Source organism: Neopsephotus bourkii, unplaced genomic scaffold (genome assembly GCF_033783945.1).
Source record: "Neopsephotus bourkii isolate Nb327-2 ecotype Australia unplaced genomic scaffold, CSIRO-AGI_Nbou_v1 NB_1624, whole genome shotgun sequence".
Taxonomy (NCBI): domain Eukaryota; kingdom Metazoa; phylum Chordata; class Aves; order Psittaciformes; family Psittacidae; genus Neopsephotus; species Neopsephotus bourkii.
In genome coordinates, this window is record NW_026902099.1 from 7,398,586 (window position 1) to 7,425,329 (window position 26,744).

At 38.5% G+C, this 26,744-nt stretch overlaps 1 protein-coding gene across 7 annotated transcripts in view; it reads right to left on the minus strand.

Annotated features, from left to right (window-relative positions):
• The window catches only part of PTPRZ1 (protein tyrosine phosphatase receptor type Z1), a 141,922-nt gene that overhangs the window by 47,877 nt on the left and 67,301 nt on the right, over positions 1-26,744 (minus strand). For all 7 annotated transcript variants that reach the window (XM_061372981.1, XM_061372983.1, XM_061372984.1 and 4 more), the window contains exons 3-10: positions 21,064-21,243; positions 19,070-19,221; positions 17,502-17,597; positions 17,165-17,231; positions 12,283-12,440; positions 11,562-11,712; positions 3,999-4,183; positions 3,141-3,267 (exon numbers count right to left, since the gene is read on the minus strand). In XM_061372981.1, the coding sequence (XP_061228965.1) occupies positions 3,141-3,267; positions 3,999-4,183; positions 11,562-11,712; positions 12,283-12,440; positions 17,165-17,231; positions 17,502-17,597; positions 19,070-19,221; positions 21,064-21,243 (1,116 nt within the window). The remainder of the gene's footprint in view (positions 1-3,140; positions 3,268-3,998; positions 4,184-11,561; positions 11,713-12,282; positions 12,441-17,164; positions 17,232-17,501; positions 17,598-19,069; positions 19,222-21,063; positions 21,244-26,744) is intronic.

A 26,744-nucleotide genomic window follows, 5' to 3' on the forward strand; every position in this document is an offset into this window, starting at 1 on the left:
AATTTTATTTCATGTCTTCATGGTGAAGGTAACTTTTCTTTCATAAATTCATAAGCAGGAGCTCCAAGAAATCCCCTTTTGTCTCAAGATCTATAAAGCAGATCACAAAACCAATTTGAAGTTATAATTGTAACCAGCAAGTTGCTCTGAACAGATCTTTGTCATTAGATATCTACATTCTTGCATCTCTGTTGTATAATACTTGCAATATTAAGGTACTAAATATGAAAATATTTGCAATATTTGCAGCAGTTAATTCAGAGGTAAATAATTAGTAAAAGTAAGTATGCGAACAAACATTAATATTAGAAATGAACAGAAGCTTTTTTTCATATTTTAAAATCATATTCAGGGTTGCAACAGCATCTATAAAACTTACAGAGCAATGTACACCCATAGGAATAATACTAATTAGAGGAGGGATTTTTTCCCTGAATTTTCCTTATCTTACAGTTTAAGATGTACTACTATGGAAGCATGAAAATAAATGAACACAAAGTACATTTAATAACTTTATGTCTATTTCAGATTGGAAATATCCCCAAAAACCAGTTTTCTGAAACACACAAAATATTAATTATGCTATTTCATTTTTACTTTAAAAATTTTCCATCTTTTTATTTCTTAATGTAAAATACCCTTGAAACACTTCATTTGACCTGAAATAATCTTCCTCAATTTTAAAGCTTTTGGAAAACTAAATGAAAAGCATTAGACACACCTCAATCTATTACAAATTTTCAGGAGTGCCTGAAATAAAAAAAAAACAAACCAGAAAAGCGCAGGTATTTCTACAGTTCTGATAAGCAGATTATTTAACTCTCCTCTTTACAATGTTTTATTTAAAACCAAGAAAGCTCATGATTAGAATATACTTGTATGCATTAATGCAACATTAAGGAGACATATTTGAATGTTCAAATGACAGAAGACACAAAAATGCCATTCTCAAAGTTATGATAACCTGCTCATAATTTATACAGATACATATTTACATTGTTGCGCCTCCGAGGTATTCTTGTACTCTATTTTCTCATTTCTTTAACAAGAGCATATTGTCTGGGTAAAAAGGCATGAGAACATCAGACCTTCACTCAGAACTGCTAAATATAACATTTACTGCACCAAATTATCTTGTCTGAGAGTACACATCTCAGAGAAATTTCTGCTTATACGCTGGAAGGTGAAATGACTTTTCCAGTATGTGTTTCCGAAGCAAGGCCCATGCTCTTCCTTCTACTGAAATGAATGCAAAGCCACTGTTTTGCCTGACTTCAACAGACGTTCAGTGGGGATGCCGTGACCAGTGGCTGTACCTATGCCACTAGCCAGCCACAGACTAGCGAACACCCCATCATCCTCTTGCCAAGTTTGTTCCCCGTCAGTAGTTGCTTGCACAACGGGTTCACTGTGCAGTTACCCAGCCCCAGTGCTCCTGTCTCCCCCCCTGCCTCTGCATCCACCTTTCCTTCCAAAGGAGCTCACGGCACACAGCAAGTGGGGTGGTATGCAACTCATCCTTAAGGAGGGATGCAACAGTACTAGCAGGTTGGTTCATTCTATAGACATTATCTATACTGGATTTTGGTTTGCAATGTCTGTTTGCAGAGATTTTCAAGCTGTGATGCCAGCATTGCACTGACTTGATTTGTTGAACTGTTGCTTAATAATGACATCATGCTGCTTATTTGTCATTCCATGTAGAAAGGGATGGAGGTATAGAGATTATGTATGTATATCTATCATCTATCTATCATCTATCTATCATCTACCATCTATCTACCTGCCTATCTATCTATGTAGTGGGGGTTCATAGACAAACTTTCATCTGAGAAAATTCTTCAAATACAAAACCAGTAAATTCTGGAAAGGAATTGAAGTAATATAGTATCTAAGAGGTAGCTAAAGGATAAATAGAAAAGTTAAATGTCAGGCAGAATGTCAGAACTTTGTATGAGCTTCTAAGAAAGCTGGAGAGAAATATGAAAATTCTGGCAGATATTAGTTTAAGACTCCAAAATGCATTCTTCTTAATACATTGTTTTTGAAAGGCAAGTTAGACATCTATTGAAAATTTATACATGAAACTGCACCTCCCTCGTTCAGACTAAATGCACTATTATAAGCCTATTACCATTATTAGATTATAATTCGTGAGATAGAGATTGGTGAGAATCATAGTCTTTTTCACTGCAAAGAAATATGGTTGCCTTGAAATTAAAAACTGACCTATTGTCCCAAGTACATCACAACATTGCTAAGGTCTTTGCTGTAGATAAACACACTTAATGAAGTATAAAACTGAACTTACAAAAACCACACGAATTCAGGCCCTTAGGTAAAAAATGTTTTCTTGTCTAATTGGAAAGTCTTTGATTTTTTCCTATGATTAATGTAAGGGTTCTTAATAACACAGCTCTCACTCACTTTGATAAGAACTGGGTCTAATGCTAAAACTTCCACAGAATTTAAGGAATTATTAAGGACAAGATCAAGCTTCATGCTAGAGTTTCAAATTATTTCATATTTACCAGCAGGCAGAAGAAGAAAATCTGGCCGTGAAATCAGTAAGATTTGGTTGTTAGGCCTTTTGATTTTTTGTGAGGCAGCATTAAGAAGCAAGGGAATTCCATCACCACAAGTCCTTTGAAATCAAACTCCAAGTAATCATAAGAAATCAAATTACAAAATCAATTGATACAGACTTCTAAGTCATATTGATATAAAGTTCTAAGTCATATACTGGGTTTGTACTGCTTGTTTCTTTAATATTTTGGCTGTGTGGATTAATTTTGGGAGGATGCTTGAACTATAGGGAAATAATACCAAACATGGCTTTATTTCCCTACATTACATTACTGAGATAAACTTGTGAGATTTGAAATCAGGTAGGTGTTTTTCAGAATATTAAAAAAAAAATAACATGCAGTCTTTCATAGGTCATGTTTACAAGGAATGGAGAATTACATCAGGTAAAATATCAGTAGCAAAGAACATGCTGAAAGTTAACTGCAGCGATTTTGAAATTTCATTTTAGCATATTTTGGTAGTTGTGAAATTTAACTGGTTTGCAAACAAGTTACTTCTTCAAATACAGATTTTTATCTAAAAGTGATCACCAAGCTCCAAAGACCACTTACCTGTGTCCTCTAAAGGCATATCAACAATGACTTGGTCGCTGTATTTTCCATATAGACCATTAGAGCAAACAGCAACTATCTGAAGAACATAACTTGTATTGGGCAGGAGATTATTTAGAATAGCCCCCTAAAAGAAAAAAACATGTTTAATCATTTACTTGCAAATAAGATTCAAATATTTGAAAATGTTATTTTTTTCATAACACATTTTTATATGAACCATACAGCTACTTTCTTCTAGGACTCTTAATGTATGCTTTTTACATTTTACTGTCACAAATGTTTTTCAGTCAACTTAAAAAAAAAACACTTGGGAATTTTTACATGAAGGTCACCAAACTATACGATTATTTAATGCTGAACATTAGCTTAGGTAACATAATCTCTGGTAAGTAAGCTATGAGTCTTTAAAGGGGGTTAGAGGAACAGATCACATTAGTAAAACACCATGAAGCTGTAATCAGTAACAGCTGTATGACTGTACTGAATCTTATTGATTGTGTAGATCACTCTTTCACATCAGTAAGCTACAAAGCATAGACCACTATTAACTGACTAAGGGGTTTATGGCTAAGGAGCTCTGAGATTAATATGGTCATAAACTTCTGGGGACAGTAAAAGCAAATCAGAACAGCAACCAGCAAAAGCTTTCTCTCTTTTGGGCAAGACAGGCTGTTTATTTTTCTTGCTCTTTGTAGCTTCACAGCCGAAGAATGGAATACAGCTTCTGTGAGCTGCAGCCAAAGAAGTGATTTTTCATTGATTCAGCTCCCAGCTACTCTTTAATCCCTTAAGATAATTAACAGTGAGTGTTTTGCCATCACCCCTTTGTATGAAACTTGAAGAGTTTACAGTTACCAAGTCCTGATACCCATCTGTCAGAAACTCATGCTTAGTCTGGTCTTCTCCATCCAACTGTTGATAAAAGACAGCAAATCTCTCAATAGTGGTGTCATACACAACCCGAGGTCTTTCCCATGTAACAAGAAGACTGGTATAATTCTTTGGATCAGATTGAACATTTTCAGGTTCTGAGCTGCAAACTGGAAGAAAGAGGAAAGAATACACTGTTTTTTTAAATTATACAAGTGAATTTACTGAGATCTAGAGCCACCTCCAGAGAAAATTAGTGCAAGTCTTTCAGGTGCCTCATCTTTAGTTTTTTGACTAAAATACCCGAGATGACATGTACTGTAAACAGAGCCAGTATTTAAACAATAGATTTTCAAAAGCAAGTTAATTTGAGGATTGCGTCATCATTGTCATCACCCCGCATACCATATTTTGTGAAATATTAATATCCAATTCACAAGAAATAAAATGTAAACCACAAAACATATTCATATATATGTCCTGGGGATGAAAACTTTCCATTCCTATGTTTTTATGGGTCTATCAGAATCATAGAGTCATAAAATCACAGAATCAACTATGTTGGAAAAGACCTTTATGATAAGTCCAACCTTTACCCCAGGACTGCTAAGTTCACCACTAAACCGTATCACTGAGGGCCTCAACTACACAGTTTTTTAACACTTCCAGGGATGGTGATTCCACTGCTTCCCTGGGCAGCCTGTTCCAATGCCTCACCATCCTTTCAGTGAATACTTTTTTCCTAATATCCAGTCTAAACCTCCCCTGGTGCAGCTTGAGGCTGTTACCTCTTGTCCTGTTACTTAGAGACGTTTTTAAAGGTTAAAGGCAAACCTATCACACTTGAATTTTCTCTCAAGGATGTTTGAATATTTTTATAGTACCAAAGAAGAAACAAAAGGCAAAGAGGAGAATCAGATGTGTCATAAAAGGGAAACATTTTGAAATGCTGAGCAAAGCCCATGCTTCTATTTCTCCTGTCAACACATTAATCAACTGTCAGACAGAAGCTATCATTGTTATCTGGTATGTGTCTAGTTAATGCATTCTTCCTTCAGCAAAAATGATGAAGCTAGCAGATAGTGATTTCATGTTATTATACTATACTAAGGCACCATCGAGACATAGGCTGAAAATGTCTGAGCAGACTGCTGTAGTCCTGGGCCTGGCTCATGCACCTTCTTTGTGAGCCTGGAACTTGCACTCCTGGTCAGGCAGCTGCTCTTGCATGTGTTTCAGACTCCCCCCTCTGCCAGGCTTTTTCATCTCATCCAAGCAAGATCCATGTTTCAATACTTTTCTAGACATACAGATATATTGATTACCACTGTGCTAGAAATTTACTGAGACTCTGAAATTTGTTTTTTAAATCGCCTGAGTACCTGTGCATGGTTAAAAAATAACATACAAGGCCAAATATAGATTAAACTGTATGAAAAAAAAGACATTAGCAGAAAATTTAAATTATTTAGCTGAAGCTCATTGAAAAATGACCAGTAAGTTGTGATACATGAAAAAATAAAGCAACATTATATAGAGCTGCATCATTCATGGCTTGTTTGGGGTTGGACTGAGACATTATTCTCCCTCCCCCACTCTCTTCATCCCCTCTGTTGGTGGGGGAACTGTGTCCTAAGACCCAGCACTGAAGAATGGACATGACTGTCAAAAGTGTTCCTAGTTTTTGGTCCGTAATTTGAGAGTAGTGCAACTTGAGTTGTTTTGATGTCTCAGAATGAAGGCCAGGGATCCCTGGCATAAATCCCTCTTTTTATCTCTTTGAGACTGCATGGGTTTTGAATTTTGGTTGAAATGATCAGAGTGGCTATCTGCACCTGCCCTAGCTTTTGGAAAGTTCCTTTCTTACAGCAGAATTTCCTTTCATACGTACTGAAAAGGCATACTATTCAGTCTATTGCTTCATTTACTACCTTATTGTACTGCTTTATTTAATCTATTAGACTTCTCAAAATCTTTGAATCATTCAACAATTTAATTAAATCTTACATATTACAATGATTAGATGAAAATATTTTTATTACAAAACTATCAGCTTGACTTTTGCACCAGTAGTTACTTAATCATTCCTTATTTGGAATAAATGAAGAAACATACTTTTCAAATGTCATAATCTGTTTAAACCAAACTCTGAGTACCTACGAAAAGAAAGCAAAAAAATTATCTAGCTAATTAAGAAAACAAGTGTAGAATCTTTGGAGTTCTTTTAAAGGAAGCAAACACCATGATACTGCAACAATTTTGGTTGACAATACTGCATTTTGGAAGAAAGGAGAAAAGATTTTTTTCCAGTAACTTTGCAATCTGACACTTGAACACAGGAGGGCACTGAAACCCCTCAAGAAGATACCCTGAAAAAAAACCTCGTAGAATCACAGAATGATTTGTCTTGGAAGGGACCTTAAAGACCATCTACTTCTAACCCTCCCTGCCATTACAGGGACAACTTCCACTAGACCAGGTTGCTGTAAGCCCCGTCGAACCTGGCCCTGAACAGTGCCAGGATGGGGCAGCCACAACTTCTCTGGGCACCCTGTGTCAGGACCTCACCACTCTCACAGGAAAATTCTTCCTAATATCTAAACTAAATCTGTCCTCCCTCAGTCTAAAGCCAGTTTCTTCCATTCTGCACGTTGATGGGCAGGTTTGAGCAGTGCTGGTCTGAGCTGGTCAATGGAAAATAAGCAGTGTTTCTTTTTGTGTGTGTGTGAGCTACTGGTAGAAGCAATGTTACTCTATGTGACATTCTGTAGCTTGCCTTGAATCTCATGTGCTATATATCCAATATAGCATTTTAGTCATTACACGGAATTCTTTGAATTGACATAAAGGAAGAGCAAATTTAAAAAAACAAAAAAACCAAAACCAAAACCAAACCAAGTTGTGTGCATTCCATTGCATTACTAAAACTTGTCGTTCCACCCCATTTCCACCAGATGGCAAAAGGAAATCATTAGACCAGCAGTTCTCAGTTCTGAGCCTTAAGGCAGATGACAAACTCCGGTTTAATTTTTTTTTTTTTTTTTTAATAATGAATCTAAACGCTCTTCAGCTAGTTTTTTTTTGAAGGTGTTTAAAATAACTCTCCACTTTTTCATAGTAAAAGTACAAAGCTTCTCGCTATTTCAAACTCTACTGTCCTTTTTCCTCCCTTTTTAATCTGAGTGAATTTGGTTGTGAGTGTATTCAGGCCAACTAAGCAGTATTATAAAGCTTTTAAAGGTAAAAGATTGGTGATTCTAGTATTATTTTTTTCAGTTTTCCTTTTTTCTTTACTATTTTCCCCCCTATAAAAAGGTGTCTTCCTTTTTTTTTTTTTTTTCCTTTGATACTTTTTCCTGTTCATCTCAGCAGTGACTAACAATATTCCTACGTGACAGTCATCTGCATACTCTTTCACCTCAATTCTTTGTCTCTTGCCCTTCTTCTGGATGCCTCTTCATCAGTCATTCTACCTGTGCTGCTTCTTTTCCTGCCAGTCTCAGTAACACAGAAGTATTTTGTTCTTGACTTTTCCCACTTTGTCTCCCAAGAGACTGGGAAAAGCAAGGACATCACATAACAACTTACCTAATTAAAGACTTCTGCTCTGATACTGACTTTTAGAAAATCTGGGCAAGGAGACTGCAAGAAAGGTAGTTACTGAGTCTTTTACTAATCTGAAATCACAGATATTCAACTGGATTCATTCACAGGAAGACACAGACCTATCCAAGCCCCATCTGGGCTTGAATTCTGGTCTCTGCTTTCACCAGAGATGCTGGGTTTGCATATCATATAATGATAATGCACCTGTATTTGCTTATTCTTCTGTGGAATAAAACGCTACCTGTGTAATTTAGAAGTTCTTAATTTAAACTGAATTACATCACCAGGTAGCACCAGGTTACATTAGAGGAATAATTTTTAAAAACTGCCTGGACTGTTTTTTTGGTTTTTTTTACAAAAAGACTTTTATAAGATGCACAAATTTGCCTTATTCATATATATATATATATTTAAAAAAAGCCTGGATTTATGCATCTATCAGTTTGAAAGAGTTGGAATAAAACTACATATAGTTTTGAGGCAGCACTGGATAACTCAGGGTATTTTTTCCACGTTTGTTGCTTTCTTCTACTTTTAGTTGAATATGGGCTTGAGATTTTTATCTTTTAAATCCAGTTTTCATTCGTGGAAGGAGTGAAACCACTTCATTTGCATTAAGACACTCAAGGGCTTTTCAGCTCCCTGCCAGCTTCTGGTAAAAAGTAGTTTTTCAGTATTCCCAGCCTATCTTTATGATGGAGGTGGAGCAGTAAAGTATGTGTGAGGGTTTGACCTTGGGTGGCCACCATGTGCCCACCTAGCCACTTTCACAGTCTCCCTCCTCAGCAGAAAAATGATGAAAATGCCCCTGGGTCAAGATTTTTCAGTTATCTACTTGAGTACAACCGACTCTAGTAATTCCTCTTGCATTGTCTAAAGGGATTTCAAAGACTGCTTTCTCTCTGTTGACTACAAGAATTTTGGAATACTAACCATGAAATGCATAAGCTTATTTATTCTTGAGGACTTGGGCATTCATGTTACAGTTATTACATCTCAACATGTAATAATTCCCAGGACTTCTAATTTACCTTTTCTTAAAACAGGTGAAAATATAAATGCTCCTCAAATGTTCTATACTAAACAAATCCTGTAATTGCATTCATGTGTTTATAAATGCATGTATGTACATAAATATGTGTATTATGTATGTGCATGTGATCTTATTGCGTTTACATAGTGTACACAAATAGCAGAATGTGAAATATGTACAGGTAGACTTGAAATTTTCATGATCCTTTCTGTTCCTCCTTGCTTATGGCCAGATTTTTTAACTTACACTCCTTCAGGTATCAGCCTACGGAGTGGCCAGAAGGAAGCAAGGACCTGTCTTAAACGGTATTACTCAGTTTTATCTCTTGTGAATCTCTATGGAAATCTAGATTAGGATAGCAAAGCTGAAAGTAGTTTCCTTCTACTGCAGCAACAAGAGCCAAGGCCAAGGTCATGGCTGTATTGCAACCACCTAGGAGGCAAGTGAATTGCAGGTGGCAGAAGTTCCAGTCTCTGTCTTCAAAGGTGTTCTGCCTATGACATTTTTTTCATTGTAGATTGACTTCTAGTTACTAAGGACTGAGAAGATTCATTTCCTACTGACACATGGACATAAGTGGTCTCTCTCCCAGGGAACTTCATTAAACGGAAGGACTTGGAGAATCATAATCTTTCTTTAAGTCAGGCCAAATCAACAGTGTGTTTTGTAAGTCTATTCAGAAACATAAATGTATTTAATTGTGTCAATTAAATACAAGCATGTTATAAAGAGGACTGTTGGGCAACCACATCAGATATGACTGAATAAGGTCATCTTTTGGTCCTGATTTACAGGAAACCTCTTCTGTTGCAATGATTATTCAATCAATTTTTTCATATCCTGGGCTGCATCAAAAGGAGCATGACCAGCAGGTCGAAGGCGATCCCGCCTCTCTGCTCTGCTCTCGTGAGACCTTGCTTGGAGTACTGTGTACAGTTCTGGTGTCCTCAACATAAAAATGACATGGAACTGTTGGAACAAGTCCTAAGGAGGGCGATGAGGATAATAAAGGGGCTGGAGCACTTCCTGTATGAAGATAGGCTGAGAAAGTTGGGGGTTTTCAGCCTGGAGAAGAGAAGTCTGCGTGGAGACCTCATAGCAGCATTCCAGTACCCGAAGGTTTTGTGGTTTTTTTTTTTTTTTATGAGAAAATCAATATGAGCTGGCTTCAGTGTGCGCTCACAGCCCAGAAAGCCAACCGTATCCTGGGCTGCATCAGAAGGAGCATGACCAGCAGGTTGAAGGAAGTGATCCTGGCCCTCTACTCTGCTCTCGTGAGACCTCACTAGAAGTATTGTGCGCAGTTCTGGTGTCCTCAACATAAAAAGGACACGGAACTGTTGGAACAAGTCCAGAGGAGGGCCATGAGGATGATCAGGGGGCTGGAGCACCTCCATAGGCTGACAAGGTTGGGGCCGTTCAGCCTGGAGAAGAGAAGGCTGCGTGGAAACCTCATAGCAGCCTTCCAGTATCTGAAGGGGGCCTATAAGGATGCTGGGGAGGGACTCATCATTAGGGACTGTAATGACAGGACAAGGGGTAATGGGATCAAACTTAAACAGGGGAAGTTTAGGTTGGATATAAGGAAGAAATTCTTTCCTGTTAGGGTGGTGAGGCACTGGAATAGGTTGCCCAGGGAGGTTGTGAATGCTGCATCCCTGGCAGTGTTCAAGGCCAGGCTGGACGAAGCCTTGGGTGATATGGTTTAGTGCGAGGTGTCCCTGACCATGGCAGGGGTGTTGGAACTTGATGATCTTAAGGTCCTTTCCAGCCCTAACTATTCTATGATTCTAATTTGCTTGATTGTTGCAGCTGAGTTCCATACTCTTCCAAACTTCAAAATATCAAGTGCTACTTAGTACCTGAACAAAGAAACCCTGTCAGAACAGCTATTTCTTGGCTTTGACCAATGCAAAACAATTCACATCCTGAGCAGACATCTGAGAGGTTAATGACAAGCTGAGGCCAAAACAGAAATGTCATGGACTGGTTATAGAAATGAGGCAGTGAAGTTATCCTGTGAAGCAGTTTGGCAAAACAGCATCATGTACTTGTACAGCAGACCCAGCCCTCCAGCAGTTCTGAATGATGAATGTCCGCTAGCTTGTATGTAAGTCTTATACATCGTATTTTTCCAGTGGGGAAAAAACATATCCACTCAACTAAGGTGAATTAAAATGAAGGCATACTTCTTTCTCATCCAGAGACAACTACACCACATGCTTCACTCATTTGTTTATGTTTAATTAAGCACGACTCAACTGAGTTTAGGAATCTACAGGTATCCCCATCCGAGTAGCAACATAATCCTCACAAATAGACATTTACTATTTATTCCTCTATGCTTGTAAGTATAGAAATCATTGACTTCCATATTTAGCGCTAGATCTTGTTTCCCATTACAGAATGTTTTCCTTTGGCCAGATAACCGTCACAAACCTCCCTGAGGTTTTAGGTAAAACAGATAACAGAATCTGGCTTCTGGGATTCTCTCCATCTAATGCTTTCACAGCAGACTACTTGAAATTAGTGTGGTGACCTCACTTCAGCCTTTGCTGGAACATTACACAACAAAAAACCAAATGGGTTTGTAAAACAAAATCCTCTTGCAGCCCCTGAAAAGGCAGCTTTGTTTAAGTCTGAAAGATTTAAAGGGCAGAGCAAGAAAGTTTGAACTGACGTGATCTTCACTGAACGTTTGGTCAAGACAAGCGTTTAATTTTCCACTCCATTTAATCTGACATGTTTTATGATTGCTATTTTTTTTCTCTGAAGTGATAGATTTATGAGTAATAATACAGTGTGCTACTTTTTGCACAATTTAAAATGAGTACCTTCATGCTAGGATGAATTCTTTTACTGATAATTGTCTTTCAACCTGTGGAGAGGAATGACTGTTCAGTAAATACCTGCTTCATGAATTTCTTCTTGTCCAGTGTAAGATGAAAACACTTGCCCAAAGAATTTGTACTGCTGTTCTCGAAAGTTGTTTTGCAGATAGTCCATCAGCATAACATAACCAGACTGCTGCATTGTAAGGACTTCACAAAATACAGCTAACTAGAAGAGGCAAGGGAAAAGCAGAAGTCAGAAGTCATAAAAAACTAACCGGATACTGTTAACAGGGAAAAGACCTGGGGAAACAGATGGCGGATAAAGTCTCCCAGACGAGCTCTCCTAGGTAGCACTGAACTTTTGTTCCTCTATACCAGCAGTATATCTAATGCTTTACTACACCTGTATTTCTCAATCACTCTGCTGTTGGAGCTATGCTTTGCCCAGCACCACCTTTTAGCTGGGGGAATATGGGAAGAGTGTTTTGCACTCATCTTTATCTGGGCTATGTAAGTCCAGACAGCCTGTAGAATTAGGAAGTGTGCTCTTACTCCCTTCTAAGGCAAGAAATGATTCAGAATCTAGTCCTGAGCTAAAAAAGAGAAAAGATAACACAGTGGAGTAATAGATTTACTTTCTAATTTCACATCTGCATGAAAAATTTATAAACAGATAGAAGAAAATCTAGGTTGTTGGGCTGGCAATGAATGCCATGGGCTTTTACCACATACATAGCAACTGCTTTTCTTTGCTATTATGTACTATTGTTTGGTTGGAATACATTAAGCACATTACCTGGTTTTCAGAAATACTTATGGTATCTTTAAACACAATCCATTCAACTGTTTCGAAGCATGGAGGAGTTGACAAAGACCCATTGTAAGTGTAGTATTTGTCTGTTGCATTCGGCAAGAGGTTCAGCAAAATAAATGGTTCTAAGGCAGCCTGTTTTCCTGGAAAAAAAATAGTCATACAGTTAAAATACTGCAGAACAGTATTTTATGTATTTATGAATAAGAATGTATTTTAGAATATATTAATATACATATATGAATGTATTTTAGGAATGAATAAATAAACCCTTCAAAAGAATTACCATTATAGAAACATGCTAATTTTGAGGCCATTCAAAATTTGATACCCAGAGAGACTAGCATAAAAATAAATTGCTGAGCCTTTTCTATGTAGTTTGAATATTATCCCAAAACAACTTAATTTACTTGGCAAGTAGTGATGAGTTACTCCAGTAATAAGTACAGTAACCAGTATGTTGGTTCATGACAATTTGTTCAAGTTTACTCGTAAATGTCAAAGATGCCAAGTCGCTGTCTCACATATGAACTTCAAAGAAAAAAATATGTTAAATCTCTGTTCTTGATCTCATGACACAGCTTCAAACTCTCACTGAATTTGTTCAGATTGTTGAGTTTCTCACAGGATCTTAACGTCTGCAGAAAATCGTTGTCATGTTAGATCTGAGAGTTGTGTTACTCTTGCCCCAGAAGCAGAATTTCTATGGATCAGGGGGGTTAAAAATACAGTGAAAAAATGTAACAGCTCTGACACAAAGCAGAGAAGGATGCAAAGAGCTCCTCCAGGAGAGTACGACCATTCTGTTCATCATCCTGTGAAAACAGTGTCATGTCTTTCAGGTCAGCAGTTTACCTGGTACCTTGCCAGCTGGGAGCATTCATGAGGATTGCTGGCAGTCCATCCTCAGAAACCTAAATTCATGCTGATATGGCAGTAGGGTCCAGCAACAGAAATTGGCAGAAATGGTACCAACTGGCAGATTTTTCTAGGCTGTGACAATTATCAATTTTGTAACAATTATCTGCCTTACTGTCTGCTGCATCCAAAATAATACTTAGCTTTTATATCTTGAAATAACATAGATCCTTATGCACCTTATTTCAGTGCAAAGTTACTGATTTTAAATTTCTCTCTATTTGAGGAGTATTCACTTACAAATACCTAATGAATTTTCAGACTGTATGTTAACTTGTGGTTTTACAGATTAGTTCTTGAGCCCTGTACAGATTTCCAACCTATCTTTATCTTCATAATTTCTTACAAATATGGTGAGGGCAGCAAATACATTAACAGTTGACTACAAATCAGTGATGCCTTTCTTTATACAGTGACTGTTCCACTGAGGTAAGATTTAAGAGCTGTCTCTCTCTTATCCATGTGTCACGAAAGGGGAACATTTGGCAGTGCTGAGCAGAGCCCGTCCTATTTCTTCTGTCAACTTGTTAATCAGTCTTCAGAAAGAAGTCATCATTGCTGTCTGGTACGTGTCTAGTTAACACATTCTTCCTTCAGTAAAATGAATGGCCAGTACATTTTACATAGATATCTTACGAGACACTAAACTTCTCATTTACAGTAAGAATCCTGCCATTTGGATTTTAATGTAATTAACAGCCTAGATTCTAAAATCAAACACCTACGAAGAATGATGAGAAACAGGACTGTTACTCTGCAGATCTTGAGAACTCATCAACCAGTATTCAAATAAGCACAGTACAGATATGACTAAGAAGAACAGATCATGCACATCACAGACAAGGACAGATCATGTGCTATTCACCTCTCTTCAGGAGGAAAAATTTGATTTAGTAATGACCTGAATTTTCAGAGCTCATCTGCATTTTGATCAGGAAAATTATATTCTATTCATTGTTGAAGTGCCATGTACTGGCTGTATCTTGAATCTTGCTGCTGATAGTTTTACAGCTCCTTCCAAGAATGTAGAACAGTGTCTGCCTTGATGCATTACTCATTCTCCTTTGTATTTCATATAAGATGGCACACAAAGATAATGAATCTTAACTGCTTTATATTTCCCTGTCCTCTGCCTTTGTGATTTATGAAATTGCTTCCTTTTACATTTGAGAATGGTGTTTGTATTCTAGAGAAAATCAATCTTGATTTTAGTGCCATAATTTTAAAAGCTTTTAAAATAGTGGGCTGATAACTTTTTACACTTTCAAACTATCTATATTAAGGGCCTTTAAAATCTCAAGCATCACTATATATAGGAAAACTGAGACAAAGTTAGCCATTTACTTAAGGTCATGATGTTAGCTATGATGTATGAAAATAACCAACAGTGCTCATTTGTGCTTATTATTCTGTGAAGCTGCTATGAAACTGATTTAGAAACAGAGCCCAGCTCTCCTTGTGCAGCACCCTGAAGCCCACATGCTCTGACGTGAAACCACAAGGAATTCTAAAACACCAGATTGTCACCATTTGGTTTGAATAATGTTATTACAAATATAATAAAATTAGTAATTTCAGATTTATATAGGAGCAACTACAAAAAAAACCACATTAATCTCAGCTGAATCTAATGAATACTGATATTCAGACAGCTTTGCAGCCTTGTCTAAGACACATTTTGAATGGCTACAACTAGGTTATTTGGTTTCCAATCACATATAAAAGTCCAGAAATGCATGAATAAGAAAATTCATACATTGAATCTGACATTTCTCTTGATTTAGTATTTAAAGAGTTGCAAATTCTTTATGATATTTATTCATCATAATGGACTTGTGCAAAGCGTTTGACACTGTCCTGCAAGACATCCTTGTCCCTAAATTGGAGAGACATAATTTGGTAGACGGACCATTTGGTGGATGAAGAACTGGCTGGATGGCTGCATGCAAAGAGTTGTGGTCAATGGCTTAATGTCTGGCTGGAGACCAGTAATGAGTGATGTTCCTCAGGGATGGGTGTTGGGACCGGTCTTGTTCAACATCTTTGGCACTGACATGGACAGTGGGATTGAGTGCGCCCTCGGCAAGTTTGCCGAGGATACCAAGCTGTGTGGTTTGGTTGATACGCTGGAGGGAAGGGATGCCATCTGGAGGAACCTTGACATGCTTGTGAGGTGGGCTGATGCCAACCTCATGAAGTATAACCATGCCAAGTGCAAAGTCCTACACCTGGGTCGGAGCAATCCCAGGCACAGCTACAGGCTGGGCAGAAAAAAGATTCAGAGCAGCCCTGCGGAGAAGGACCTGGGGGTGTTGGACAATAAGAAAATGAGCATGAAATGTCTTCAGTGTGTGCTCACAGCCCAGAAAGCCAACCGTATCCTGGGCTGCATCAAAAGGAGCGTGAACAGCAGGTCGAAGGAGGTGACCCTAGCCCTGTGCTCTGCTCTCGTGAGATGTCACTTGGAGTATTGTGTGCAGTTCTGGTGTCCTCAACATAAAAAGGACATGGAACTGTTGGAACAAGTCCAGAGGAGGGCCACGAGGATGATCAGGGGACTGGAGCACCTCCCGTATGCAAGACAGGCTGAGAAAGTTGGGGCTGTTCAGCCTAGAGAAGAGAAGGCTGCGTGGAGACCTCATAGCAGCCTTCCAGTATCTGAAGGGGGACTTTAAGGATGCTGGGGAGGGACTCATCATTAGGGACTGTAGTGATAGGACAAGGGGTAATGGGTTAAAACTTAAACAGGTGAAGTTTAGATTGGATATAAGGAAGAAATTCTTTCCTGTTAGGGTGGTGAAGCACTGGAATGAGTTGCCCAGGGAAGTTGTGAATGCTCCATCCCTGGTGTTGTTCAAGGCCAGGTTGGACGAAGCCTTGGGTGATATGGTTTAGTGCGAGGTGTCCCTGCCCATGGCAGGGGTGTTGGAACTTGATGATCTTAAGATCCTATCGAACACTAACTATTCTATGATTCTACAATTTATACTTCTGTTGTTACAAATTCTTGGTCTTGGGGAATAGATCATAGAATCACAGACTATCTTGTGTTGGAAGGGACCCATAAGGACCATAAGCTCCTCGCAGGACTACCCTAAAGTAAACCACACGACTAGGAGTGTTATCCTAACTAAGATGCTCCTCGAACTCTGACAGTCTCGGTACCATGCCACTTCCCTTGGAAGCCTGTTCTGAATGGCCACCCTCTCAATGAAGAATCTTTTCCTAATGACTAATCTGAAATTCCCCTGACGCAGCTATATTACATTTCCCTGTGTCATATCTCTGGGCCTCAAAGAGAGGAGATTGGCATCTCCCCCACCATTGCCTCTCTTGGGGAAGCTGTAAACTGCTGTGAGTTCTTCCCTCAGCTTTCTCTTTTGCAAGCCGAACAAACCAAGTGGCTTCAACTGCTCTTCATTAAGGCTTGTCAAGACCTTCCACCACCTTGGTCACCCTCCTCTGGACATACTCTAACAGTTTGATGTCTTTCTTATATTGAGGCACCAAAACTGCACACAGTAATCAAGGTAGGGCCACACGAGTGCAGTGTAGAGTGGGACACCTCCCTTGAGCAGCTGGTTATGGAGTGCTTGATACACCCCAGAACAGAGCTGGCCCTTTTGGCTGCCAGGATACATGACTCATATTCAACTTACCATCAACCCCACGTCTCTTTCCATGGGGTTGCCCTCCAGTCTCTCATCCTCCAGTTTGCACATGTAATGAAGATTACCCTGTGCCGGGAGCAGAATCTGGCACTTACTTACGTTAAATTTCACATGGTTAGCGATTGGTCTATCCATATGACTTTTGTTGTTTCTAACAAAATAGACATAGCTGAGATCTAGAGAACCATGCTCCCCAATGCCTTTAGAGGTTTCATAAATTTACACTAAAAGAAGATTTAGTTTATTCAGTAATCAATACAACATGGAGGCAGACTTACCGAAACGACTAACACTATCTACTCCGTTAATGATTGGGTTATAGTCCAGATTATCTTCTAGACCAATCTGTTAAAAAAAAAAAAAAAAAGCATTGTTTTTAACAGTACAGGCTTCATGAAAAAAAATAAATTGAAAGTTGCAGTTTATCACCAAAATTATAGATGAATTAAAGCAGAGCAAATGTATTTTGCCCAATTGTTTTTTTGTAAGAAAAAATTAGAAAGATATATGCAAATTTCTAAGTCAGTGATCAGACATTGGAACTGGTTAAATTCAGTTTGAACATGTGCCATGTTTCAAAGCTTTTTCAATTACACAAAGACATATTTTGTTTACCTCAAACAAAATCGATAAAGCTCTTAACTTTCCATTTCCTTTAACTGCCTCTTCAAAATTTGTAAACTGTTCTGCATCATAGCAGTAGATTTGCATCTGCAAATACAAATATATTCAAATGTTATGTATGGAAAAGTAATAAAGAGTATTCAATGTGGTTATTTGTATTCCCATTTTGAGAAAAAATGTCCAAGCAATAAATTCAATTACAAACATGTGTCTATTTTATCTATCTCTCATGCGTTATCTCAAGATACAGAATGGAATTCATCTGCTGTTAGCTGTCTAACAATAACCTCTCCTGAAAAACCACTAAGTATGCAGGAGTTAGTTATCCTTTCAAGGACACAATGCTCTCCATGGATAATATAGCAAACTGAGACAACCTGCTGATAATGGACATCTAACCTAAAGAACTGAGGTGAGATGAATCTTGTGGTAAAACCGGAATCACCAGTAAAACATGAATAATTAGGCAAGATGTTCTACTAATATGTCTTGCAGTAAGTGTAGAGAAGCATTGGCCATAAACAACTATCAGGTATTTTGTACCCCCATTTGTCTGCTATTGTGGGCACTGGGTTTGCACCCCTTCCTCTCTTCAGATGCAGTAAGGAAATCTCCTCCGGTGCCAGGTGACCAACATGAATGGGGGAGTGTCCTGCTCCTACTCTCCTACTAGTTTTTTTGTGTGATGATGATGGAAGAGAATACTCTTAGATGCCTTGGCAGGACAGGTGGAGTATGAGTGGGAATTTTTAAATGGGTAATGAGCTAAAGCAAATGACACTGCCCAGGGAAAGTTCCTGGCTCACAGCTCTCCATGGAGCCATGGACAACCTAGGCTCTATTGCTCTGGTCTGACACAGAATTCCAAAGGGCTCAGAGTGAGGAGCAGCAAAATCACCTAGCATAACCATATATTTTTAAGTGGAAAATGATCACAACATCATGTTAAGGACTGAAAGTTTGGTCTGCAGAGTGCCCCCATGGATCTCAGTGAGAGCTTCTCCCCTTCTCCACTCCATTCCCATGCTGCTGCAAACTGTTCTGCCAAACCGCTCAGTGGTACAGAAGTCTGGGTGCCTGCTAATGCTCCCACATGGTGGCTCCTGGTGTGCAGCAGTTATTTCCAGCCCAGCAATACAGGTCACACTTTGTTCTGGTAATGTTCATCAGCTCCCATGGGCAATCAGCAAAGGCCCAGCTTTGAAAAGTTCATTTATAATCTAAACAACTGACTGCTGTGGAATATGATGGGTCAAACTTGTAGGAGCCTAAATGTTAGTGGGAGCTTGAACACTGTTAGATTAGAAGACCCAAATTCTAATGTAATTTTAGACAACATGTGTGAAAACACAGTTTAGACATTCTCAACATGCCACAGAATAACGCCTTATGCTGCTCTTCTAAAATGCATCATTTAAATAATTTTAATTTGGATTTAAGTGAATGATTATATTTGCAAATAGACATTATCAAGTGACAAACAAAGCTATTTCATAAACAGTGTTACTTTTAGCAGAATGCAAATCTTCAAAATCATCAAACTCTGTTCTGTACTTTACCTCAAGAGGAAATCTCTGTCCTTCTAAACTATGTTCTGATCCATCTGATGACACGTTGCATTTTCCCCAGTGAAAAGTGATCTTGCTTGCTTTGAACACAGTGTCTAATCCACCTCCACTTACATAGTAATCATTTGTCAGGTTAATTTCCACTGAACAAAGAGAGAGAGAGAGAGAGAAAAAAAGAAGTGTAAATATAAAAGCCAGCCAAGGCATCTATGACTCATATTTTAGTGTTAGGTGCTAAAAGGTAAATAAGATAGACTTATTTCCCTGTATTTCATAAGTGATTTGTCAGAAAATTGGTTATTTAAACTAAGTAAAAAGTGTAGCAATTCACTATTAGCATGGAGAAATACATTTCATTTCATGTTGCAATTCTCAGAATAGTCATCTAATATAGTGCACCATTATACTGATCTCTTGTTCACTGAAACTAGCCACAGAACTACACTAAAAAACTCAGAGAAAAGGCTTATCCACCAAGCTGTCAAAGAAAACACATCCCTGAAATACACAGCTTCCTGAAAGCAGCTTTTTTTTTTAACAAAAGCTTTCGTTTTTTAACAAAAATCATAATTCTAGACACAAATGATGTGGCAACACAGGAAAATAAAATTGTAGTTAGTTCCTAGAAAGACTGTCCTGTCTTTGATAACCCTTAGCTGTGGAACAATCTCCCATGGAAGAAGGTGATGACAGGTATTCAGAAGGAGATAGATGGACACATGCTGTAGCTGGGAGTGCTTGTCTTCTGGAGGGAATGAGCAGGGCGGAATAGACCAAAGCCCCACATTTGAGTTTCCAGTGATAGTGGATTGTTTGACCTCTTGCTAAAGCATCACTAATGGAGTTCAGTTTCATTATACTCCTTTCCTCAAAACCTTGAAGACAATTTTAACTGCAGAGCTTAGCAGTTCCTCTTACAATACCTGAATTTCCATAGGTGAGGAAGAGCTCGGTTCACTTTTATGGACTTTAAAATCTGCTTCCTCAGGGATCTCTTGAAAAGACACATGCACTACTTATCTATCTCAGCTGGTAGGGCAAGAGGGAAGTAAGTGATTTGTGGAGTGGTATGTAGGAAGTGCGTAACGGGGTCAAGAACAAAACTCAGGAATAATGACACTAAAATAAGATGAAAACAAACCAATATAAAATAAAACAAAATAGCTGGTCTAGTGCTTCCACTGGAACTGGTAGAAGGTCAAAGACAGTTGTTAAGGGATTCCTTCCTCCATACTCATGCCCAAAACAAGAAATAATACTTTCAACAAGTAGCTTTTAGTTACTGATATCCTAGATTTATAAGTGGTTGCAAAAAATTTTGTCTAATGATGTAAATGCCACCATAAATTTGGTTTATGGCTGGGAGAAATAAGCACTTGTAAGTATAAATCACTTCTTTCTAAAATACATTTCTAAGATAGGTAAGACAAATTGGGACCATAAAAGTACTTATTTCTTTTCTTTGACTTAAGAAGAAGTCTAAGTGAGTAATTGAGACAGAAGTGTCTACTTCATAGGTGTTTATGTGTAGGTTATATGAATTCCATCCTGAGTTTTTTGAAAGCACAACTCATCCATTAAGTGCTTCCAGATGAGCAGACAATTTATTCATACTTTTAAAAAATCATTTTTGTATACTTGTCACAGATTCTAGGAGTGTAGTAACCATTATCATTATTTCGAAGCAAATGCTAAATTAATGTTTAGCTTCAATGCAGTGCCTGTGATGGGAGAACAGTAATGATGTGATTGCTTTGGCTCTGTCTGTGCACATAATTATTTGTGTGATTTCTCTATTATGCTTGGCTATTGTCATCACCTGTTGTGGTTTGTTTTGTTTTTTTTTTTTAGTTTTATGGACAAATTCAGAATGCACCACGTAAGGGAATGCGAAATAAAAACGTTTAATTAAAAGTTCTTGGTTGATTGTCTATCCTACACCACTTTTCTGACCTCATTTAACTCCACGGAATCTGACATTTTACCTGTTTTGCCAGTGTTGCGAATGAAAGTATCTTCCAAAGTTTCCTTTTCCCATCCATGGAATTTAAGTTTCTTCAGATTCACATTTACTTGGGTAAGATCTTCATCTATATTAATAGGAGACTGTTTGGCACCATTACAGGCTGAATATTTCTTTCCCCAGTTCTTTTGGTTCAAAGTTCCTAAAAAACAAAACATTTGGGGTAAATACACTTAAAACCTAAACTAGTATCCACACAATTTTTAGTGTGGGACAGTCTAAATACTGTTTGAAATCTGTAATCAGAGTACCTGCCTTTCTTTTGGGCCTCATCTGAAGCAATAAGCACACCTAGCACTGCATACTACCTTCAGTAGTTAAGTCACTTTTTGACCATTTTAGAAATCATACATACATGCTTATGAATTTTTAGGGAAAGCAGAAAACAACAAAACCCTCCTCACACACAACATACAGAAATAATATAAAAAAAAATAGGGAAAGGGAAGCTTTCAGATAAAAGCAGCTGGCATTCAAGGAAACTTGGGAATTACTGCAAAACCCTCATTTCCAAATAACTCTTTCAATCATATGAATGCCATTAACGTTAATTCTGACCAATGAGGTCAGCCATCCAATATAATTTTTGAATAAATAAAAGCAGTAAGATCTTTTTTAAAATCCTTACACAGGGGGAAAAAGTGAAATGACTCTATCCTGAAAAAAGAAAAAAGTCACTGATGCTGTGGTAGGAGAGCCTGGTTGTATCACAGTATCACAGTATGCTAGTAAGGGACCTCAAAAGACCATCTAGTCCAATCCCCCTGCCGGAGCAGGAACACCTACAGAAGTTTACGGTCCAGTTTTGCCCATGCACTCCAGCCATGACTCTGCAGCCACCGGGCAAGAGCAGCCAGGAAGTCCTGCACCTTCTTCAGAGCCCAGAGCCTCCATGACCATTTCACTGTGGACAATTCATACGTAGACAACATGGACACAGACTGCATATTCATCACCAAAGATCTGATTATTTTCCATAAGAAATGCTCAAGCATTCTAAAGATCAGTGTGAGGAGCTAGCAGCTGCTATGAGAAACTTTTGTTTATATAATATAATAATATAAATACTACAGCACTTTGTGTATATTTATGTGTTTGCATACATATAAATATTTTTTCCTGGTAGGGAATTCTGGTAACGTTTTAAAAAGCTAATTAAAACCAAGAGTTAACTGCACAGACCTAAGAAAATGTAATTGCTTCAGCTAGCTTCTCACTTACTGGCAGTTCAGAGCTTACAGTGGTTCATCCTATGCACATTTTAATTCAATTAGGCATGTTGAAATGAGCCAGTGCTCATTTACAGGCCACTGTGCTGTATCCAAGCCTGTCAGTGGAAGTTTTGCTATATTGTACCGTAGGCAAGGACAGCCCTCATATTGCACTGAAAACTGAAGAGAGGTGAGAAGAGATACAGCCAGTCTTGTAACCATGACAATAGAGAGAAATACAAGACGGTTATCTGGATAGCTATCTACTGAGAAACAAACCTGAGTTAAATTATTCAACAGGTATGAAGTCCGGCAAGTTACCAGTATCAGTTTGCTGCATCAGAATTACTACATAAAAAATGTATGTATACTACTTATAAACCAATGTCTAAACCAATTTACTTCTTGCAAAGAGCAACAGGAGAAACTGCTAGGGACAAGCAAACCAAAATAAATTTACATCACAGGGTTATGAATCTGGCTGTCCTGCAGTGAGGGTTAGAGACCTGTAAAGAGCAACTGGTCCCCTGGGAATGGCACATGGGGTACGCTTCCAGCTCCTTCTAAAGCCATGCTTGTCCTGGACATCAGCTGTCAGTTACAGTTTATCTCACCTGTGAATATAATGCACTATTCTGATTTCTACTATGCTTTTCATAAGAAAAGAGTGGCTAATATTCCACCTTCTCCTTCCAACTTTCAGTTTCATATTTTGTGGTTTTGTCATGCAGAATGTAAATTCTTCAGTTTGCCTCAGTGTGTAATAGAACAAATTACTATCATGAAGCTAATGATAACAACAGTAATCTTAGCTCATCCCAGAAGACAGTGTCATGCCAACACTGTAATCTGTTACAACATTCGGAACCAGGGCATGTGGACTTACATAGGATGCTGGCTGTAGACACTATGGTGATGCTGTGGCCCGAAAGACAAAAAAAAACCAAAGTTTGCTCTTTCATTCTGGATGTGAAGCTTTTCCTAAGTATTGCCACAAAGAAATCAAAGAAATTAGAAGGCATGATAAGCAACATTGTTTCCTTTCCAAGGAAGTCCCATCCCTGGCAGTATTCAAGGCCAGGTTGGATGCGGCTTTGAGCAACCTCGTCTAGTGGAAGTTGCCACTGCCCATTTCAGGGGTTTCGAACTAGGTGATCTTTAAGGTCCTTTCCAATCCAAACCACTGTATGAGTCTATGGTTCCTATCCCCCAGGGAGGCCTCACACCTATGAGGTGAGCTTCCTAAAAAGATTTGAAAATGTTCTGCCTTTTTACTGTGTAGAAACAAAGGCAATTCAAACAAGTGATTATAATAAAAAGTCTCTCCTTTCATAAAGAACTTTATTGTTTACAACTTACTAAATTCTTACAGCATTTATGAATCTTTATATTCCAAAGAAAGTTTTAGAACAGTGATTTGCATGTAATTACATATTGCCATACACACACCAGTAGTCATGTTAAGAAGCTGATCTATGTATATTATGTATGAAAAAGATGCAAATACTGTTTCAGCTACAGTCTAGTTAACATGTCTATCCTATCTGTATGAATGTTACCTTGAAATCAACCAAGAAAAAATGAAAAGCATTTCACAGTTGCAGAGGACAAGAGATAAGATCTCCAGCTATGACAGATTAACTGAATGCTCAAGTCAATGCTCCTGCTGGCAAATCTGAATATGTATTTGGCAACTTTTAATCAGTTTTCTTCATTGTGGTCCAGCAGCTGGTGTAGCTGAAAAAGCTACAAAAGCAAAGCACACTATTACTGCTTACAGTTGCAGAAGTACAAGTGATCTCAGCACTGAGAAACACAGTGTATAAGGTAAAAATGATATTAAGCATAGTAATGAGGAACAAGATGTGTGTACATTTTGCCTTTCAAGAGGGAAATCACACTTGCATAACCTCTGAGTAGTTGTAGCACTGATCCAAAGCAATGGAATTAGATGTGCGGGAAATCAATGGCAGGCTCCACGCGGGTGCAGGAGCACAGGAATTCCAGAAAGAACTGGAGCTCAGTCATGATGATCTAAATTATATTTGAGCATCAAAATACATGCTTATGCATAAATTCTGCAAATTCTGGAGCAGATATTGGTTGTGCCTACATTAGCAAGCAGTGCAGACCAACACGAGCAGATTTGTAGTGTGAGGACCAGATGTCCCTACCATATGTCTTTCAGAAGATTTTTACCTCAGCCTACCTCTGGTCCCATGGGCAGAACAACCATCGGCTTCTTAAGTGTATTAGATAAGTCCCTGACGCACATCTCCTGTTTAGTATTAGTTGAGATGAACTTATGTCATGCTCTGACACAACTCTACCTTGTGGACCAAAGCTTGCAAGTGGGGTGCAGCCAGGATATCTGCTTCTGAAGTCCACTCCCAGTCTGAACTAAACTGTTAACATAAATGCATCCAGTGTAGACAGCAGCTGGTGAAACTGCTGCAGTTTACATGACTTGCAGAAAGCCAAAGCACGAGTGAAAGAACCAAATGTTTTTGAACAAGAGCAGATTGCTTTACTGTAGGTGTTACGATGGAAATCATAAATCAAAACCATGCCAGCCATTTTGAAAAATATTGTTGCAACTGAGCTTTGAAAATGAATTCCCCCAAAATGTGTTTTGGAAATAAGAGAAGAATAAAAATGTGCATGATATATCTTCAAGAGTGCACTAAGGAAGCAATGTTTGTCAAAGCTGTCAGTGTAGAAGATATAACTGACAATTCACAATGAATGAAAATGAACCTCAACAAAAGATTATAAGTTAATGGAAGACTGCCTATACCATAACCTTTACCACTCTTGGCCAGGGTAGCATATCCAAAGAAAACTCTCCTACCCTTTCTATCTAGGAAATGCTCATACCTAAATCTGCTCCTCATCCTTAGTCGCAATGACCATCCCTGCAACAAGTATCTATTTCTCCTTTTGGCCTCCAGTTATATAGAATAGTAAAATTATAGAATAGTTTGGGTTGGAAAGGACCTTAACATCATCTAGTCCCAGCACCTCACACTAGACAAGGTTGCTCAAGGCCCTGCCCAGCCTGGCCTTGACCACTCAGGGATGGAGCATTCACAATCTCCTTGGGCAACCCATTCCAGTGCCTCACCACCCTTACAGTAAAGAACTTCTTCCTTATATCCAATCTAAACTTCCCCTGTTTAAGTCTGAACCTGTTACCCCTTGTCCTATCACTACAGTCCCTAATGAAGAGTCCCTCCCCAGCATCCCTATAGGCCCCCTTCAGATACTGGAAGGCTGCTATGAGGTCTTCACGCAGCCTTCTCTTCTCCAGGCTGAACAGCCCCAACTTCCTCAGCCTGTCTTCATACAGGAGGTGCTCCAGCCCTCTGATCATCCTCTTGGCCCTCTGCTGCTGTCTTTGGAAGACCTGGCCCACGAGGTCTTACTGTACTTCTGTATTTTGTAAAAATACTTGAAAAAAAAAAGTATGTCAGACAACTCTGTGTGTCAGTATCCTTTTCAAGCAGGAAGGCTGAGTGCAGATGAAGACAAGCTGTGAAACTGAGTGGGCTGTGGTCCTCCCAGCATCTTATTAGGAGGGGGATTTTCACCAGCTTTTGCTTTCACAATTATATATTTAGTTTTATACATAGAGATTGGACACATACAGAGGATGAAGGATATCCCTTCTGTGTGGGCTGCTAATAATGGATTTGCCTTATCAAATGTTACTAACCACTTTGAAGTGCTAAATGATTTGAAGGGGGCTTTTGCAGAGTGAACACAATTTATCTCACATATGAGAAATCAGAAATAAGGCCATGAAAAGATGTGGGTACTTGTAGTGGGATAAAGATTAAATTTAGATACCCAATCAATACTGCTCTGAATATCAAACTGTAGTTATTCTTCCCCCTCCCCTTTATTTCTGCTTCACTATTTAGACAGTGCATCCAAACTGGATGAACAGAGGAGACGGAGATCAACAAACTTCAAAATACTTCATACCATTAATAGCTATGGCATTTTGCTTATTAGCAATAGTTGCACTATGCAGTCTCTAATCTTCCAAGGCAGAAGAAGTATTTCAATTCACTCTCTGGGTGAGTGTGCCACTGGCACAAAGAGAGAAGCCAATTAACCAATTAGCCAATGCTAATCCTGTGAATGTTACCATACCATATTTTACAAAAAACACGACATAAGGCACTGCATTCTAGGGAAACATTTTGGTTATCAAAAAAAAAAAAAAAAAAGGAAGGTTTAAATTTTGCATATTACTGAGTAGAATACTTCAGCTTTATTTTTTTTTTTTACCTTATCCCCACAGAAAAACACCCCATCAGACAGAATCATAGACTCATAGAATCAAAGAATAGTTAGGGTTGGAAAGCACCTTAAGATCATCTAGTTCCAACCCCCCTGCCATGAGCAGGGACACCTCACAGCACAG